Below are 20,828 nucleotides of genomic sequence, written 5' to 3'. Positions count from 1 at the left end.
TGGATTCAGTATGTAGTTTGGAGATAAAACGAATGAATTACTGAGGACAAGAGAGTGAATAAGAAATATTGTGTGTGTGTGTGTGTGCCTGAGCAACTGAGATTTTGGATTTCGGTTTGAGCAGCTAAGTGGTGATAATGATGCTGTTTTTCAAGATAGGAAGAATGGAGGAGAATCATGTTGGGGTACAGGTGAGCATTAAGGATAGTTGTTTTGGCCATGTTAAGTTGAGAATCCCATTGGACATCTAAATGGAGATGTTAGATACCATGTTTATCTCCCTAGCACCTCGCACAGTAGCAGGTGACATTTTGAATAAGGTCCTGATGGTTCTGGGAGGACAACAAGAGTCAAAGAATGAAAGTGTAAAGAACATGGTATACTGGGAACAACAGTCTTGCTCAGTCTGGTGCACAGAGTATGTGTAGGGAAATGGAGGAAAACAAGGCCAGAAAGTTAGTTTGTTCATCCATTCATTCAGCAAATGGCACCATTTAGGCCACTTGGAATGCGTCAGCAAACAAAAAGTTGGTAATAGCATCTCTGCTCATATGGGGCTTCTATTTGTGTGTGTACGTGTGTAGTGGGGGTTGGTGGGAAGATAGTAAACTTTATATTAGAAAACTATATTGTAAGATAGTGGAGAGGTGAGGTAATATACCATGCAGATTATCTGGGGAGGAAGATAACTGATGGAGGGAACAGTAAATACAAAGGCTCTGAGGTGGAAATACAGTCCAGAGATCAAGGGAGCAGAGTCATTCAGTCCTCTAGGCAGTGTGATTCAGGGGGAATTGGAGTAAGAGGTGAGGACAGAGACCTAAAGGGGAGCCAAACTGTGTAGGCCATTGTAAGGACTTTGGCTTTTACTCTGAGTGGGATGGGAAGCCATTAGAAAGTTTTCATCAGAGGTATGATATGACCTGACTTACGTTGAAGCAGGGAAGCTAGTTAGGAGTCCATTGCGGTATTCTTGGTGGCTTGGAATAGAGCATAGTTTGGAAGGTGTTGAGAAGTAAGCATCTTCTGTATATGCTTTCAAGGTAGGGTAAAGAGCATCTGCTGAGAGAGATTAGATGTGGATTGTGAGAGGAGAGAAGTCAGTGATTGACTCCAAGGTTATTTGGCTTTGGCAAATAAAAGAGTGAAATAGTTGCCAGTAAGTGAAATGGAGAAGATTGTAGGAGGAACAAGTTAGAGGTGGAGGGTGGAATCAAGAATTTGATTTTGGTTTTACGTTTGTTTTTTTTTTTTTTAAAGTTTTTTATTTTGAGAGTGCGAGTGAGCACGAGTGGGGAAGGGTCAGAGAGAGGAGGAGAGAGAATCTCTGCACTGTCAGTGCTGAGCCTGATGCAGGGCTCAAACCCACAAACCATGAACTCATGACCTGAGTCTAAACCAAGAGTTGGACCCTTAATTGACTGAGCCAACCAGTCATCCCTCGTTTTATGATATTGAGATGCTTATTAAGCATGTAAGTAGAGATAAAAGTAGGCTGCTGAATATGTGATTCTGGAGTTAAGGAACCGTGTAAGATAGAAATTTGGAAGTCCTCACCATATAACTAGTAGTTAAGATATTTAAAGCCCTAAGACTTGATGAGATCACCAAGGATGTGAGTACAGATAAACAAGAAGTTCATGAATTCATCTCTAGGGCACTATGATGTTAAGATGTCCAAGATGAGGAGGAACCAGCAGAAGAGAATGAAAATGAACAGTTACGAGGTTGGAGGAAAACGAGGAGAATCTGGTATCTTGAAGCCTAGTGAAGAACGTATTTGTGAGAGAGGTTATTAACTATTCCTTTCACTGCTAAATATTGAGTAAGATGGTGCTGAGAATTGATCATTAGATTTGGCAAGGTGGAGATTGCTGGTGTCTTCAAAAAGGACCTATTAATTGTAATGAGGGCATAACATAAATCCTGTTAGGAGGGGCTTAGGAGAGCATTTGAGATGAAGGAGGAGTTATTAACAATATACAACTCAGGAATTTTATTAAAAGGTAAGGAGATAAATAGGAGTGGTAACTAGAGGGGAATGTGGGGTCTACTTTTAAGATGGAAGATATTAATGCTTGTATATCAAAGGGGATGGTTCAGTCCAGGTGGAGAGAGTGATACAGGAGAAAGAAGAGCTAGTTGCAGAAAGCAAGCCCTTTAGTAGGTGGGAGGAAGGAATCCAGTGAGTAATTGAAGAGTTAGTCTTTGATAGTAAATGACCATGGAGAGCATGGCCGTGTGTGGTGGAGGATGAGGGGGTCCAGGAAATTAGAGGCCATGTATTGATTGGACAGATCTTCCATGTACACCCTAAATGATGACAACAGTAGCAGTGGGGAAAAAGACATTAAGGCAGAATGAAAGGGAGTGGGCAAGGAGATAGGTTGATGACTATAACAAGAAAAAGTATTGGGTATGTAATCTGATGATGGCCTGTACTTCAGAGACAATGGGGTTTTTGAGTAAGAAGGTTTTGAGTGAGGGTTTACTTAATTTTTTTTTATTAAAAAAATTGTTTTTAAGGTTTATTTATTTTTGAGAGAGAGAACGTGAGCAGGGGAGGAGACAGAGAGGGAGACACTGTTATTTGAAGCAGCCAGCACAGAGCCTGATGCGGAGCTTGAACTCACAAACCCCAAGATCATGACCTGAGCCAAAGCTGGACACTTAACCAACTGAGCCACCCAGGTGCCCTGAGTGAGGGTTCCCTTTAGATCATAATATATTATTAGATTGTGCAAATTGGCTAGCTTTTAAAATTTCCGTGTGAATTAATCTAGGATCTGATCAGCAATGGCTGCTAATTTCTCAAAAAAGAAAGACATACATTGTATGCCTTTGCCTGGAGGTACACAGCACCATCTAGTCCTTCAAAGGAAAATAAAAATCAAAATGAAATCTGATCTAGGGGCGCCTGGGTGGTTCAGTCAGTGAAGTGGTTAAGCGTCCGATTTTGGTTCAGGTCATGATCTTACGGTTCATGAGTTTGAGCCCCGTGTCTGGCTCTCTGCTGACAGCTCAGAGGCTGGAGCCTTCTTTGGATTCTGTGTCTCCCTGTGTCTCTGCCCCTCCCTGCTCACACTCTGTCTGTCTCTGTCTCTCAAAGTTAAACATTAAAAAATTTTTAAAAAATGCAATCTGATGCAATCTCTAGATCTAACAGGGTGCTATAGATTGTTCATTATGTTGCCATAAAGGATGGATCAGCCAAATAAGACCATGGAATCCTCTACAGGACAAGCCACTGGTTTCTTCAACAAAAGAATGCAAAAGAAAACAGAGGTAGAGGAGCGTATATAAATTAAAAGAAACATGAGAGACATTATTAATCATTTGCAGTGTACTGATTATATTTGGATCCTTAATTAAAATATTAAAACAAAAAGCAAAAAGATATTATAAGCTAATCAGGAAACCTATTTGGGTATTTAATGACATTTGTGATTTGTTAAATTATGCATTGATAACAGTATTGCATGGGTATATACACGTACATTTTTTACGGCTGTTAGTTTTTAGAAATACATATAGGTCTATTTACAGAGAAAAATGAGAGCCAAATCCAGTGGGAAATTATTAAAAATGTCTACTTTTATCAAGTTAATAACCAAGACATTAATAATCTTTTAGAATGTTAGAGAAGATACTGATTTTTTTCTGTATATCCATGTATAAATAAAGAAAGTATGATCAACCTAATAAAAATGGGCACAGGACAGGAGTGAGCATTTCATAAGAAATGTGTATGGTGTTTTCCAAGGTTGGAGAATATCTAAATCCACAGATTTTCTAAACATTTTAGTATTGCCAAGATGTTTTTGGAAAACAGTTGGCATTATTTCCTATAATTGGACATTCACATAAACTATGACTCAGCAATTTCATTCATAGGTGTATATGAAAGAGAAAATCTTGCCATATATAAGAATGTTCACAGCAGCGCAATTGATGGTAGCAAAATTGTGGAAAAAATTTACTCTCCAGTGGTAGATTGGATGAATAAATAGCTTCTCCATTAACAGGAGAGTAGATCAATAAATACAATGAAATATTATATAATGGTCACATCAAATAAGTATAGCAAACACAGCATTGTGGATGGATCAATAAAACAGGTCCCAAAATACTACATATAGCCTGATACCCTTTTTTTAAAGCTGAGAGCAATTAAAATAAAAATATATGTAAAAGTATGAATTTTACATATATATGAAGATAAAGGGGGACACACACACACACACACACACACACACACACACAAATGTATAAAAGAGAAAGCAAGGGAAGCAGGAATGGGATTCAGGATGATGGCTAACTTGTTTGGGGAGAAGCAGTAGGAGGGGGAAGAGAGAGGACTGCATTGTATAGTTAGCTGGAAGGTATTGTCCAGGTCCTAGGTTTTTGTTTGGGTGATGGGTTTGTAGGTGTTTATATTAAAAATAGTAATTAAAAGTAGGCCATTCATGGACCAATAAATGAACTAAGAATAATGATTACTAATTTCTTTAATAACTGACTTCTAAATAAAGAAAAATACGCTATATATGCAGCTATATAAATAATTTTAAATCTCTATGGATGTAACCATCAAGGAGGTTTACTCATGAATATTGATTTTTGTCTAACTTTAGACAGATTTTTTCCTGAGTTCTGTATGCTATTTAAATGGATAGTGCTTAAAAATGCATATAACTTGGTCAGCTGGAGAATGCTTGAGGTTTTGGGGGATACTGGAATTTTTTTGCCTAATTATACTTTTTCTGAAAAATGTTTCTAAAGCATGTTAGTTTACTTTTCTGTTGTATTAAGAAAATGATGATATGAATGAGTTTCATGATTGAATTTCTTATAATGCTTCAATGTGGTATTATTTTGGAAGGCACAAAAATTTAGCTTACTCTGGCTAGGTTTACGAACATAATCCTGGAATTTGCCTTTTTCCCTAAGTCCCACTATGAAACTGTTTTCTTAGGGGCACCTGGGTGGCTCAGTCAAGCGTCTGACTTTGGCTCAGGTCATGATCTCACGGTCCGTGAGGTCAAGCCCCGCGTCAGGCTCTGTGCTGACAGCTCAGAGCCTGGAGCCCGTTTCAGATTCTGTGTCTCCCTCTCTCTTTACCCCTCCCCTGTTCATGCTCTGTCTCTGTCTCAAAAATAAATAAACGTTAAAAAAAATTAAGGAAAAAAAAAGAAACTGTTTTCTTAGGATTTCTTTCTTTTAAAAATCATGTTTCTTCTTGTCTTGACTTCATTCTAGTTAACTGAAATTTTATTCATTGAATTTTTGTTGTAATGTTGCCCTAATTATTCTGGTTTTGGCTCCGAGCTGGTCACAATTATTATTATAAAAGTGCTAATTTATTTATTCACTTATTTAAATGACTGCTTTGTTACAGATACTTCACTAGGTGCACACTCAATCACATTATAGATCACCAGCTGAGGTACAAGCCCTGAAGGGAAGGGAGTGCTCTGTGAGAGCAGAAAGGGTGATCTGGGCTTACGGAGTGACCTTCTCTGCTTAAGCGGAGATATAAAGGCTGACTGGTGGCCAGTTACAGGTCCGGGTACAGGTCATGGTACAGGACTCACGTTAGTAGGCACTGCTTAGACAGATGCTGAGGCAGGAGCAAGTGCAGCACGAATGAACGAATGGAAGAAATAGTGCCCTCTAGTGGTGGGAATCAAAGATGAGACAGTGTAGACACAGGCGGGGGCCTGATTCACTCAGCACCTAAGAGCACTGGGAACTCCCTGAAGATTTTAATTAGGGGGCTACTGAAGAACAGATTCATGTTTTGAAAAGAGTACTTGTCTGATGTCTGTCTTCCTCAGTGAGTGTAGGCTCCACAACTAGAGACAGGAGTCGTTGATCTCACCGAGTGCAATACATGTAGATTTGTAACAAATAGTAAATGTCACAATTTAATAGCTCAGTGTCTGGCACACGGTATAAGTGCTTATTAGTAATGTTGGCCGTGGTTTCCATCGCTCTAGATTGGCCTTTAATGTGCACCATGGCTACTTTGCAGTTAGAGGTTTCATGAAATAGTTCAATCCAACAGTATCCACTGAAGACCTGTGATATACGTGGAAGAATCAGCAGCTAAGTTTATTAGAATTTCATCACTTTTTTTTCTGTTATGCCCCAAGGATGTAACAGAGCAGAAAAGTGATAGAGAATTCTGTTAATAAACCAGATTAACCGGCAATGAGTTGACTAGGTGCTCCTGCTTCACACTATTCATTTTATTCAATTAGAGTTTGGTGCCTGGTAAGATTGCTCTTACAGAACCATTTCTTCTGGAGTTCTCAGGTAAAATTCTCTTTTCATAGTTCATTTGAAGTAATCTTAACTTTATTCTTCAGTGGTGTTAGTTTATTTTATATAAAGTGGTTACTGTGTCATTTTTCATCCAAAAGACTAAAGATTGCTATTAGGAATATTTTTTTGAAGATCTATAATCATTTTTATACTGTAGCTTTAATATTTTACTTTTTTCAAATGTTTAATTTACACATGATGTATCTTTTCTTAAAATACATAGTATGTGGTTACATGACCAACTACCGGGCCATTTTCCTTTCCTTTTTAATGGAGAATAATAACCAGAACCACCATGTAGCACATACTTGCTTTCATGCACATTAGTAAAAAGTACTCTATCTGGGTGGATGAATTTACCGAAGGGGTCTCCTGCTTCTGACACATTGAACAGGGTAGCATCTGGGCTACTTTTCAACTCCTACTTGTGTCTTCTTTGGGTGCCTGGAAGCCATGCAAAAACTACACAGCTATACTTAGTGGCCCTAAATAGTAACTCAGTAGAAATCACATATTGCTCACAATCAGATTATAGATAATCCTTTATAAACAAAGTTAAAACTTTAATAATTGTATTTAACTTGTTTTCAAAACTTTGTTAAAATTGTGTATATGGGGAGAAGTCTTTCATGAAATTTTTTTCAAGTAGAGCTAAGGTTCTTATTTTTTTAATGTTCTCAGCTTTGCCAAGAAGTCAATTTAAGAAATATATATATAAACACACATTCATATATATGTCTATTTAATTTTTTACTATGGAACGTTTTTGGTGTATACAAAAGTAAAGTGATAAAGCCTCATGTAGCCATCATTTGGCTTCAGTGATTGCCAGTGTACTGTTTTATCTGCTTCTTTCCACTTCTCCCACCCCAAATTATTTTGAAGTAAATCCCAAAATATTATGTTTTTTAATCTCTAAACTTTTCACTATCTGCTCTGGAATATAGACTATTTAAAAAACACAAGCATAGATCATTATAACACCTAAAAAATTAAAGTGATTAACAATATTATCAACCACCCAGTCAGTATTCAGACTTTGTTTCATAAATTTTTTTTTAAAGTTTATTTATTTTGAGAGAGAGAGACGGAGGGAGGGAGATCAGGGCAGGGTGGGCAGAAAGAGAGAAAGAGAATTCCAAGCAGCCTCCGCTCTCTAAGTGCGGACCCAGTGTGGGGCTCAATCTCATGAACCGTGATAGATCATGACCTGAGCCGAAATCAGGAGTCAGATGCTTAACTGACTGAGCCGCTCAGGCGCCCCTTGATTTACTTTTAACCTATAGCTCCCCCCTCCCTTTTTCTTTTCTCACATTTTATTTGTTGAAGAAATGGTTATTTGTCCACTTTCTGCATTTTGCTGATTAAATCTCTTGTATCATTTAACCTTAACAAGAGTATTTTTAATTTATGTTTCAATATGATACTTGATCTCCAGACTATAAAAAAAATTGTTTAAATGGAGAAATTAATGCTTACTTTTTCAAGAATGACGGATTTCAAAGAATTTGTAAACACGAAAGGGAGGATCTGAAGAAAAGTCCTTAAGCCTCAGAAAGGAGAGAATTTTGTAAAGCTATGTTTATAGCTCTGTGATTGTTTTGATAATTTGTTGCCATCTTAAAATATTGTAAAGCACTGGAATATAAAATTGTAGCAATAATATACTAGCTTGATTTTTTAAATTAAACTAACATTTTTTTATGATTCTTTTTATTTACAAAAAAGATACCAGGTGATCAGCACTCCAACAGATTTTTTTATGGTAATGGAATATGTGTCTGGCGGTGAATTATTTGACTACATCTGTAAACATGGACGGGTGAGTAACTTATTATCTAGTACGATAAACCCCTAAGCTAAGAAAGAGGATAGTAGGAAATAGTAAACCACAAAGATACCTACAAAGTCAGGGTTGCTTCTGTAATAAAGCCCAGCTAAAGATACAGAATAGTAGACATATTTTCTTTCTTAAAAATATATATTTCAAGGGGCTCCTTCCTGGCTCAGTGAGTGCAGCATGTGACTTTTGATCTTGGGGTTGTACGTTCAAGCTCCACATTGGATGTAGAGATTACTTAAAAATAAGATCTTAAAAAAATACACCTTTTGAAATACTGATTTTGGGGAACATGTTCCACCTAGTTGCCAACATGATATTTGTGTTTTCAGAATGAAAAATCTGTTGTATAACATGTTGAAGCTTCAATTATTTTCTTTTCGGAGCACTTTCATAGAAGTTCTGTTTTACATTATGTTTGTTGATTGCCTAAAACATTGTGCACATTTAGTGATATTAATTGAAAATCAAATCTTCCTAGCAGCACAGAAAAACCTTGTTGATTAACACGTTGACCTTTAATGCAAGTTTTTGGTTTGTTTATCTGATTTGTTGAAAATTCTGACCCAGTTCTAATTAGCTTACACAGTTAACGTTTGGGTTGATTATAAAACTGAAACTCTTGCTATGAAGATGTCCTAAATATTCTTAGTGCAGCTTCTGTTATACTTGCTAGGTTGAAGAGGTGGAAGCAAGGCGCCTCTTTCAGCAGATTCTGTCAGCTGTGGATTACTGTCATAGGCATATGGTAGTTCATCGAGACCTGAAACCAGAGAATGTGCTGTTGGATGCTCACATGAATGCCAAGATAGCGGATTTTGGTATGTAACTCCAAGGTTGTTCAGACATGTACCGGTTGCCTTTTAAAAATGTGTCAGTAGCAAGTGTTAAGGTACGAATTTGCAGGTTCAACTTTGCAAATCCTGTACCATGAAAAGGGATTAGTTGCGCAGTCTCCAGGCTACCTTATTGTATTCATCTAAACAGTTTTTTAAAATGCAAATACTTCCAGAGAAGTTAGGGCTAGCTTCAAGGTAAATCCATTTAATCTGCATTTCCTTCTAAAGGAATTCTTAACTGCTATTTTTGTGGGGGTCACAAACTCCTTTGAAAATCTAATGAAAATATGGAAACTTCCTTTGATGAATGTACTTCAAGAGGGGTAGTGAAAATTTACATGCAGCTTTGGAGACGTAAAGTCTTTCTGAATTGATCAAGGGTAAAATCTAACAACTTGCTAAAAGAATAGGAGTTTTGGTCAAGAGTAAACAAAAAGGTGAAATGTAAATTTAAGGCACCGAACACTTTCTGGGGTAAACAAACCTGGGAAGAGTACCATAGTAGAGAGTTTGGCAAAAATATTAGGAGGTGAGAGATTATAGAAAGATAGAAAGGTACCAGAGTTCAGCAGTGCTTATTTATAATTTTTGTAATAATTTTGTATATATTTAATAGTAATAATTGTTATATAATAATTATTATATTATATATTAATGTATAATTATATTAATATATAATAATAACAATATTGTATAATCTTGTATAATCTTTAAAAACTAGGAAACTTGGGCAGGCCCCTTTTGGGGCACCTGAGTGGCTCAATTGGTTAAGTGTCCTACTTCAGTTCAGGTCATGATCTCACAGTTCATGAGTTCAAACCCCACGTCAGGCTGTGTGCTGTTGGCCCAGAGCTCATTTCAGATCCTCTGTCCCCCGCCCCTCTCTCTGCCCCTCCCCCCCAGAAATAAACAAACATTAAAAAATTTTTTTAAACAAGGAAACTAGTTTCCCTGTTTCACTTTCTTTTCTTTTTAAAATCAAAAAAATTTATTTCTTCATAATTTATTGTCAAGTTAGCTAACATACGGTGTATACAGTGTGCTCTTGGCTTCAGGAGTAGATTCCCGTGATTCATCGCTTACATACAACACCCAGTGCTCATCCCAACAGGTGCCCTCCTCAGTTTTCTTCACTCATTTTTCCCTCTCCTCCACCCCCCCCCCCCAGCAACCCCCAGTTTGTTCTCTGTATTTAGGGTCTCTTATAGTTTGCCTTTCTCTCTGTTTGAAACTTATTTTTTCCCCTTCCCCACGGTCCTCCGTTAAGCTTCTCAAATTCTACATATGAGTGAAAATATATGATACCTGTCTTTCTCTGACTGACTTATTTCACTTAGCATAATACCCTCTAGTTCCATTCATGTTGTTGCAAATGGAAAGATTTAATTCTTTCTCATTGCCAAGTAGTAGTCCATCTTCTTTATCCATTCATCAGTTAATGGACATGTGGGTTCTTTCTGTAATTTGTCTATTGTTCAAAACGCTGCTATAAACGTTCGGGTACATGTGCCCCTATGAATCAGCACTCCTGTATCCCTTGGCTAAATTCCTAGCAGTGCTATTGCTGGGTCATAGGGTAGATCTATTTTTAATTTTTTGAGGAACCTCCACACTGTTTTCCAGAGTGGCTGCACCAATTTGCATTCCCACCAACAGTGCAAGAGGGTTCCCATTTCTCCACATCCTTGCCAACATCTGTTGTTGATGGAGTTGTTAAGTTTAGTCACTCTGACCAGTGTGAGGTGGTATCTCAGTGTGGTTTTGATATGTATTTCCCCGATGGTGAGTGACATTGAGCATCTTTTCATGTGTCTGTTGTCCATCTGAGTGTCTTCTTTGGAAAATATCCATTCATGACTTCTGCCTGTTTCTTCACTGGATTATTTGTTTTTTGGGTGTTAAGTTTTGTAAGTTCTTTATAGGTTTTGGATACTAACCCTTTATCTGATATCTGATAAGTCATTTGCAAATAACTTTTCCCATTCCGTCAGTTGCCTTTTAGTTTTGTTGATTATTTCCTTTGCAGTGCAGAAGGTTTTTATCTTGATGAGGTCCCAGTAGTTCATTTTTGCTTTTATTTCCCTTGCCTTCAGAGACATGTTGAGTAAGAATTTGCTGCGGCTGAGGTCAAAGAGGTTGTTGCCTGTTTTCTCCTGTAGGGTTTGATGGTTTCCTGTCTCACATTTAGGTCTTTCGTTCATTTTGAGTTTATTTTTGTGCATAGTGTAAGAACGTGGTGCAGTTTCATTCTTCTGCATGTTGCTCTCTAGTTCTTCCACCACTGTTTGCTGGAGACGGTCTTTTTTCCATTGGATACTCTTCCCTGCTTTGTCAAAGATTAGTTGGCCATACGTTTGTGGGTCCACTTCTGGGTTCTCTATTCCATTGGTCTGTGTATCTGTTTTTGTGCCAAAACCATACTGTCTTGATGATTACAGCTTTGTGTTAGCGCTAGAGGCTAAAGTCTGGGATTGTGATGCTTCCTGCTTTGGTTTTCTTTTTCCACGTTACTTTGGCCATTCAGGGTCTTTTGTGGTTCTATACAAATTTTAGGATTATTTGTTCTAGTTCTGAGAAGAAATACCAGTGTAATTTTGATTAGGATTGCATTGAATGTGTAGATTGCTTTGGGTAGTATTGACATTTTAACAGTATTTGTTCTTCTATTTCGTGAGCATGGAATGTTTTTCCATTTCTTTGTGTCTTCTCGAATTTCTTTTGTAAGTTTTATATAGTTTTTAACATACAGATCTTTTACATCTTTGGTTAGATTTATTCCCAAGTATTTTATGGTTCTTGGTGCAATTGTAAATGGGATCAACTTCTTGATTTCTCTTTCTGTTATTTCATTATTGGTGTATAGAAATGCAACTGATTTCTGTACATTGATTTTGTATCCTGTGACTTTGCTGAATTCATGTATCAATTCTAGCAGCTTTTTGATGGAGTCTTCTGGATTTTCCATGTAGAGTATCATGTCATCTGTGAAAAGTGAAAGTTTGACTTCTTTGCCAATTCAGATGCCTTTTATTTCATTTTGTTGTCTGATTGCTAAGGCTAGGACTTCCAACACTATGTTAAATAACAGCGGTGAGAGTGGACATCCCTGTCATGTTTCTGATCTCAGGGGGAAAGCTCTCAGTTTTTCCCCCTTGAGGATACTAGCTGTGGACTTTTCATATATGGCTTTTATGATGTTAACGTATGTTACTTTTATCCTGACTTTCTTGAGAGTTTTTGGTATGAAAGGATGCTGTATTTTGTCAAATGTTTTTTCTGCATCTATTGAGATCATGTGGTTCTTCTCCTTTCTTCTATTAATGTGATGTATCACACTGATTTGCAAATATTGAACTAGCCCTGCAGCCCAGAAATGAATTCCACTTGATCATGGCAAATAATTCTTTTAATAGACTATTGAATTCGATTTGCTAGTATCTTGTTGAGAATTTTTACATCCATGTTCATCAGGGATATTGGCCTGTAATTCTCCTTTTTTGTGGGGTCTCTCTCTGGTTCGGGAATCAAAGTAATGCTGGCTTCGTAGAATGAGTCCAGAAGTTTTCCTTTTATTTCTATTTTTTGGAACAGCTTGAGAAGGATAGGTATTAACTCTGCTTTAAATGTCTGGTGGAATTCCCCAGGAAAGACATCTGGTCCAGGACTCTTATTTGTTGGGAGATTTTTTTTTTTTTTAAATGCTTTATTTGGTTTTGAGAGAGAGAAGCGCGCACAAGTGGGAGAGGGGCAGAAAGAGAGACACACACACACACACAGAATCTGAAACAGGCTCTAGGCTCTGAGCTGTCAGCACAGAGCCCAACCTGGGGCTCAAACTTGGGAACAACGAGATCATGACCTAGGCTGAAGTCAGATGCTTAACCAACTGAGCCACCCAGGCACCCCTGTTGGGAAATTTTTGATAACTGATTCAATTTCTTTGCGGATTTGGGTTTGTTCAAATTTTCTGTTTATTCACGTTTGAATTTTGGTAGTGTGGGGGTGTCTAGAAATTTGTCCATTTTTCCAGGTTGTCCAATTTGTTGGCATATAATTTTTAATAGTATTCTCTAATAATTGTATGTATTTCTGTGGTGTTGGTTGTGATCTGTCCTTTTTCATTCGTGATTTTATCTATTTGGGTCTTCTCTCTTTTTAAGAAGTCTGGCTAGGGGTTTATCAATTTGGTTTCTTTTTTCAAAAAACCAACTCTTAGATTCATTTATCTGTTCCCTTTTTTTTTGGATTCTGTATTGTTTATTTCTGCTCTAATCTTTATTATTTCTCTTCTTCTACTGGCTTTGGGGTATCTTTGCTCTTCTGCTTCTAGTTCCTTTAGGTGAGCGATTAGGTGTTTGTATTTGGAATTTTCTTGTTTCTTGAGATAGGCCAAATTGCAGTGTATTTTCCTCTTAATGACTGCCTTTGCTGCATCTCAGAAGGTTTGGACTGTTGTGTTTTCATTTTCATTTGCTTCCATATATTTTTTAATTTCTTCTTTAATTGTCTGGTCAACCCATTTATTCTTTTTTTTTTCCTATTACTTAAATTTTATTTTTTTAAATTTACATCCAAATTAGTTTATAGTGCAACAATGATCTCAGGAGTAGATTCCTTAATGCCCCTTACCCATTTAGCTCATCCCCCCTCCCACAACCCCTCCAGTAACCCTCTGTTTGTTCTCCATATTTAAGAGTCTCATGTTTTGTCCCCCTCCTTGCTTTTATATTATTTTTGCTTCCCTTCCCTTATGTTCATCTGTGTCTTAAAGTCCTCATATGAATGAGTCATATTATATTTGTCTTTCTCTGACTAATTTCACTTAGCATAATACCCTCCAGTTCCATCCACATAGTTGCAAATGGCAAGATTTCATTCTTTTTGATTACCGAGTAATACTCCATTATATATATACATATACATATACATATACATATACATATACATATACATATACATATACTGCATCTTCTTTATCCATTCATCCATCGATGGACATTTGGGCTCTTTCCATACTTTGGCTATTGTTGATAGTGTTGCTATAAACATTGGGGTGCATGTGTTCCTTTGAAACAGCACACTTGTATCCCTTGGATAAATATCTAGTGGTGCAATTGCTAGGTCATAGGGTAGTTCTATTTTTAATTTTTTGAGGGGCCTCCAAACTGTTTTCCAGAGTGGCTGCACCAGCTTGCATTCCCAGACCCATTTATTCTTCAGTAGGATGTTCTTTAACCTCCATGCCTTTGGAGGCTTTCCAAACTTTTTCTTGTTGTTGATTTCAAGTTTCATAGTGTTGTGATCTGAAAATATGCATGGTATGATCTCAGTTCTTTTATGTTTATTGAGGGCTGTTTTGTGACCCGGTAACTGTTCTGTCTTGGAGAGTTCCATGTGCACTTGAGAAGAATGTGTATTCTGCTGCTTTTGGATGAAAAATTCTGAATATATCTGTCAAGTCCATCTGGTCCAGTGTATCATTCAAGGCCATTGTTCATTTATTGATTTTCTGCCTTGATGATCTGTCCATTCCTATAAATGAAGTATTAAAGTCTCCTGCAATCACCATATTCTTACCAATAAGGTTGCTTACGTTTGTGATTAATTGATTGATATATTTGGGAACCTGTGTGTTGGGGGCATAACCATTTATAATTGTTAGCTCTTCTTGATGGATAGACCCCGTAATTACAATACAGTTTCCTTCTTCATCTCGTTACAGCTTTTAGTTTAAAATCTAGTTTGTTTGATGTAAGTATGACTACTGCAGCTTTCTTTTGACTTCCAGTAGCATGATAGAGGTTCTCCATTCCCTCACTTTCAATCTGAAGGTGTCTTCAGGTCTAAAATGAGTCTCTTTTAGACGGCATATAGATGGATCTTGTTTTTAATCCATTCTGATATCCTCTGTCTTTTGACTGGGGCATGTAGTCCATTTACATTCAGAGTTCTTACTGAAAGATATGAATTTAGTATCATTGTGTTATCTGTAGGTTTTATGCTTGTGGTGATATCTCTCTGCTTTCCACTCACAGTGTCCTCCTTAGGATCTCTTGCAGGGCTGGTTTAGTGGTTATGAACTCCTTCAGCTTTTGTCTGTCTGGGAAAACCTTTATCTCTCCTTCTATTCTGAATGACAGTCTTGCTGGATAAAGGATTCTTGGCTGCATATTTTTCCTGTTCAGCACATTGATTATTTCCTGCCATTCTCTTCTGGCCTGCCAAGTTTCAGGGAACAGGTCTGCCTCTACTGTTATGTGTCTACTCTTACAGGTTAAGGCCCATTTGTCCCTAGCCGCTTTCAGAATTCCCTCTTTATCTTTCTTTTTTGCCAGTTTCATTATGATATGCCATGGTGAAGACCTATTCTTGTTGAGTCTGAAGGGAGTTCTCTTTGCCTCTTGGATTTGGATGTCCACTTCCTTTCCCAGATTAGGGAAGTTCTCCACTATAATTTGTTCAAGTAAACCTTCTGCCCCTTTCTCTCTTCTTCTGCTAGAACTCCTAGGATACAGATATTATTATGTTTCATTGAATGACATAGTTCTCTAATTCTCCCCTCATGATCTAGCATTTTCTCATCTCTCTTTTTCTTGGCTTCATCGTTTTCCCTAATTTTATCTTCTATTGCTGTCACTGCATCTCGTTTAGTTTGCACCTCATTTGCAGCATTTCTTAATTCGTCGTGACTATTTCTTAGTTCTTTGGTCTCTAGCAGTAGATTCTCTGCTGTCTTCTATGCTGTTTTCAAGTCTAGCTATTAATCTTATGACTGTTATTCAAAATGCTTGATCAGATATATTGTTTATATCTGTTTTGATCAATTCTCTAGCTGTCATTTCTTCCTGGAATTTCTTTTGAGGAGAATTCTTCCATTTCATCATTTTGGCTAGTTTTCTGTCCTTTATGTGTTTTAATAGCTTGTTATATGACCTGCACCTGCAAGCACAATTATATTAAAAAGTGGTCGTACGCTGTCCAGAACCTGGCCCTTCAGGTGGTGTTTTTGGAGTGTGTTGCATGCTCTCTGTTGTGACTCTAGTTGCTTTATCTCGCTACCTGTAATTGTAGTTTGGACCTTCTACTAGGCGTGCCTTGATTTGTTCATTGAAGTAACTCTGAAAAAAATTTAAAAATGGGTGTGGTGGTGGAAGAAGCCTTATCCCATACAAAGAGAGAAATGACGGGTGGTTAAAAAGAAAAGAACAGCAACCAAAAAATTGACCAGGCAGAGAATCAGAGAAACTATATTGCTTAATCCAGAGAGAGAGAGAGGGAGAGAGAGAGAGGAAAATAGAGAAGGCGATACAGGGGCACCTGGGTGGCTCAATTGGTTAAGCGTCTGCCTTAGGCTCAGGTCATGATCTCACGGTTCATGGGTTTGAGCCCCACATTGGGCTCTGTGCTGACAGCTGTGGAGCCTACTTGGGATTCGCTGTCTCCCTCTCTCTCTCTGCCCCTCCCCTGCTCTTTTTCTGTCTCTCAGAATAAGTAAATAAATAAACATTTAAAAAAAAAAGAAAAAGGAGATACAGAAGAGATGTAAAAAGAATGGATTAAAAATTATCTGCTTAAATAAACCAATCAGAATTAGAAGTAATAAAAGGAATGAAGAAAAAAAAATTATATAAAATAAGAACTGACCAAGAGTCAAATCAGAAAATGCAAAACCACTGTACCGATACCTGATGGTGCCTTGGAACCTGTGACTGCGGTGCTGATCTGGAACACTGCTTCAGTGTCAGTCTCGTTTCCGTAGATATGCATTTACCAGGTACGAAGGGGCATGGTTTGGTGTAGGCAGGTCCTGCCTGCACTGTGGGTCCCTTGTCCCTTCCCTGAAGCCCAACCTTGTTGGTGATGGGGAGAAAAATGGGGCCACCCCTGTCTCTCCTCCCCAGACCAGATGTCTCCCACTGCTCCGTTCAGGCTGTCCACACAGTGCCGTGCAGACACAAGAGGGCCAGTTTGTCCCACTCCACCATCTCCTGCACCTCCCAGGCACTTGGCTAAATTCAGTGCCTGATGTCATAAAGGATCCTGCTCCATGCGCCCCAGTTCTGGGGTAGTGCCGCTCCGGGCCTGGGTGGCAGGTGTCCGCAGGGTCTTTTGTCTTTAGAGTGGATATATACCTTCTTCCCACAGCACTCAAGGGAGGGGGCTACTCTCTCCGACTGCACCCCTGAGCTCGCTACCAAGCCTGGGTCTGGCTCCCCTCCTCCCCAGGCGTGCATACAGGGCGGCAGGCTCCAGTCTGGAGAAAGACCTGCAACCCTGGATCGTGTTAGATATTGGTTCTTCCTCTATTTTTTCTATTCCCCGGTCTGTGGTTTTTCTCTTGTCCAAATACAGCCCTACACTTCCACAGCCTCTCTTTCTCTTCCTTTTGTCTCTCCAGAGAAAGGGATCCCTCTCCTCTGTGCCTATGCCACCCATTTTCTCTCTCCAAATTGACAGTCACACACCTATGGACCACCAAGTTGTCCCTGGGTGCCCCTAGAGATATTTCTGTCACTCTGTAGCCTGGGTTCTTGGAATTCCGTCTTCTGGCCTCAGTATTGCTGTGTTTGAAGGACGAGGGAACTTTGGGTCCCCCTACTTATAGCTCTGCTATGTTGACTCCTTCCCCCTACAAAAAAACTTTAAAAGGTGCCCCTTCTCTTTTGTAAATCAAAAAAACTCTTTAATATTATAGTCCAGTTAGATTTTTGGTTCAGTAGATTATTTTTTCTATGTTGAATATAAGCTTTCCAAATTAAAAGCTTTTGGAACATAATCTTTATAAATAAGAACCTGTCTGATTTCTACTTAGAGATTTTATTTTTAAAGGCTTTGAAAGCATAGGACAAAAAGTAATAGGCTCCATTTCATTCTTTCAACTGTGGAAATGGGCAAATAATATTTTGTTGCTTTTATGTTTAGAAGAGTTCATAGAATTTAGAACAACCTCATATTTGTCAGGTGAATCAAGATTTTTATTTAGAAAAAGGAATTCGAATCATACATGATGTGCTTTATCGTTTAGAGCTTAAGCATGCTGCAATGTTTTTTTCTAGTCTAACAAATACTTTCCACTACTTTTTTTCTAATAATTAAAAAATATGTATAGGACATTAAAGACTTGATATTTTCCCTCGTACTTATATCTACTTTTAAAAATATCTAGCATGAAGTAAACATTACTCTTATTTTCAGGATTGTCTAATATGATGTCGGATGGTGAGTTTCTGCGAACTAGTTGTGGATCTCCCAATTATGCAGCACCTGAAGTCATCTCAGGCAGGTAATAATAGATGGGTGGAGAGTAAACTTTTCATAATCTTTTGTTCATCTTAATAACATTTAATTATGATATATTCTGTTTAGAGGGTAAGATTAACACAGTAGGAACAAATTGTCCTTTTCATTTTTCCATTCTTTAAGAGAGAATAGTTTTATTAAACAATTTTTTAAACAGTTTAGATTTTGTTATGAGTATATTTAATGATTTTTTCTTTTTTCCAGGTGTAATTATTTTTATTCCTAATTATTTTTGATAGTATTACTGATATAGTAATAACAGAGAATAAGTGTTGTGTTTTTTGGAAACATTTACAAAAGAATTCAAGCATTAAGTTCTTGATAGGACAATATTAGTGTCCCTGGTCCTATATATGCTGGCAATATGTAAAACACCTAGGTTCCTGGTGCAGAGTGCAGAGGTGTAAAGTAAGTCACTGAGACATTGCAAGGAAAAGAAGAGAGTATAAAATAAAGATGTAAGCAAAGAGTAAAGTGTTGAAGGAACAGATAAGAAGTATATCGATGATCATAAAACCCTTAGGTGAGCTTTTGTTCTGTCTGTTCTCAAAGTTCCATGAGTCTGTGATGATGCTAAATTATTGAAAAAAATTTTAAGGGAGTTTTCCCATTAAAAAAATGACTGAAAGAAATATTGATTTTATTTTGATAAAGTACAGATAAGAGCATTTGCTATATTCAAGCATTCCTATCAGACAGTCCTTAAATAATAATTAACATATTTTTAATAAGGTACTATATAGACCATTATTTTATGTTTTGTTTTTAGAACAATGAGGTTTTGGGGGGACAGTATTGTCACTTCATGAAATTAAACTGTACAAGTAGAGATTGGAGCTTACCCATTGGTATATAGAAAAAATGTTCATACAGATTGCAGTGATAAACTGAAGACTTTCTACAGTGACCAGTGTCTGTTTAAAAACTTAACAGAATTCTCTGAGAGAAAATACAGAAAAGTTATTATTGCAAGGAACAGATATAGGAGTTTTGGACAGTACAGAAAATGATATACATGATGGGCAGCACCATTTTGAAGTGGATTATATTCTTTTAATTGGAATAACACAGATTTACTTTGTTACCTCACACCCAGCTTTGAGTTTGTCAGTGTGCTATCAGGAGCATTTTAATATTTTTTTATGTAGGTAAGAGAAGAAAGGACTAATATTCCAGGCATAGGTTATGTGTAACAAAGCTAACCTTAGTCCTGTGAGCTAACCTAACAAGTGATTGGAATGGAAGTCATACTCAGGATAATGTTATACAGGACAAGTACTGTCAAAGAGATGGCTGTAGGACTAGTTAGGCATTGTAATGTTTCAAATATTCTGTAAAATATGCATGTCAGGGATAAAAATTCTGTTATATATGCATTTTCTTTATTGTAGTTTTATGATAAAAGGATTTAACGTACACATTATAGTATTGTTCTTTTCAAGTTTATGGTTATCTACTTTGATGTTTCCATAAAAATTCAACCATAGTATGTTTTATTTAAAAAAAAAATTTTTTTTAATGTTTATTTATTTCTGAGACAGAGACAGAGCATGAGTGGAGGAGGGGCAGAGAGAGAGGGAGACACAGAATCAGAAGCAGGCTCCAGGCTCTGAGCTGTCAGCACAAAGCCCGACGTGGGGCTCGAACTCACAAACCGTGAGATCATGACCTGAGCCGAAGTTGGTCGCTCCACTGACTGAGCCACCCAGGCGCCCCTGTTTTATTTTTTTTTAATTAGTCAATTAGTAAGTTGAGTTTGTGACAAAGAAAAATATTGCTTTCTTTTGGAAAACTTGAATAGTAATTGCATAGACCAATTCTCTATGGGAACAAGTATTGACTGTTGGGAGTGTGGCCATGGTCCTCATTGAAGGCCTGCAAATCAGTATAGACTGAGTCTGTAATATGTATATGAAGAAACAGGGTATACATGCGGATGAGAAAAAGTGGTACTTGTATTTCAGGTTTTTGTCATCCTTTTTCTTAGATTGTATGCAGGTCCTGAAGTTGATATCTGGAGCTGTGGTGTTATCTTGTATGCTCTCCTTTGTGGCACCCTCCCATTTGACGATGAGCATGTACCTACGTTATTTAAGAAGATCCGAGGGGGTGTTTTTTATATCCCAGAATATCTCAATCGTTCTGTTGCCACTCTGTTGATGCATATGCTGCAGGTTGACCCCCTGAAACGGGCAACTATCAAAGATATAAGGTGATTATTCTTTTTGTGACTGTTACGTGCATTTTGTAGTATTAATAATAATAACAACACTAATTGAGTGCCTGCTTTATGTTAGTCTCTGTAACACTTAATAGCATAGGCATTTTGCTTTCCTTTTTACACAAACCTGATCAGGTCACTGATCTTTTTAAATATTTCAGATTGTTTTCTAAACTTTTTAGCTTAAGCAGCAAATCCTCAAAGGCCCTTCCTAATAAGGCTCCATTTCCTTCTCCTGAAGCCTCACTCCTGCACTTACCACTACACACTGGTAGCAGTGCCTCAGCTACCTTCAGCTTCT

The 20,828-nt window shown here is 37.6% G+C and overlaps 1 protein-coding gene across 2 annotated transcripts in view; it reads left to right on the top strand.

The window, feature by feature from the left end:
* PRKAA2 (protein kinase AMP-activated catalytic subunit alpha 2) overlaps positions 1-20,828 on the top strand; it is an 88,410-nt gene that overhangs the window by 40,902 nt on the left and 26,680 nt on the right. For both annotated transcript variants that reach the window (XM_047870742.1, XM_047870743.1), the window contains 4 exons: positions 8,056-8,149; positions 8,844-8,988; positions 18,202-18,289; positions 20,294-20,518. In XM_047870742.1, coding sequence (XP_047726698.1) covers positions 8,056-8,149; positions 8,844-8,988; positions 18,202-18,289; positions 20,294-20,518 — 552 coding nt within the window. The remainder of the gene's footprint in view (positions 1-8,055; positions 8,150-8,843; positions 8,989-18,201; positions 18,290-20,293; positions 20,519-20,828) is intronic.

Source organism: Prionailurus viverrinus, chromosome C1, assembly GCF_022837055.1.
Source record: "Prionailurus viverrinus isolate Anna chromosome C1, UM_Priviv_1.0, whole genome shotgun sequence".
Classification (NCBI taxonomy): domain Eukaryota; kingdom Metazoa; phylum Chordata; class Mammalia; order Carnivora; family Felidae; genus Prionailurus; species Prionailurus viverrinus.
Note: the sequence above shows the minus strand (reverse complement) of the source record. Positions and strands in the feature narration are given on the sequence as shown.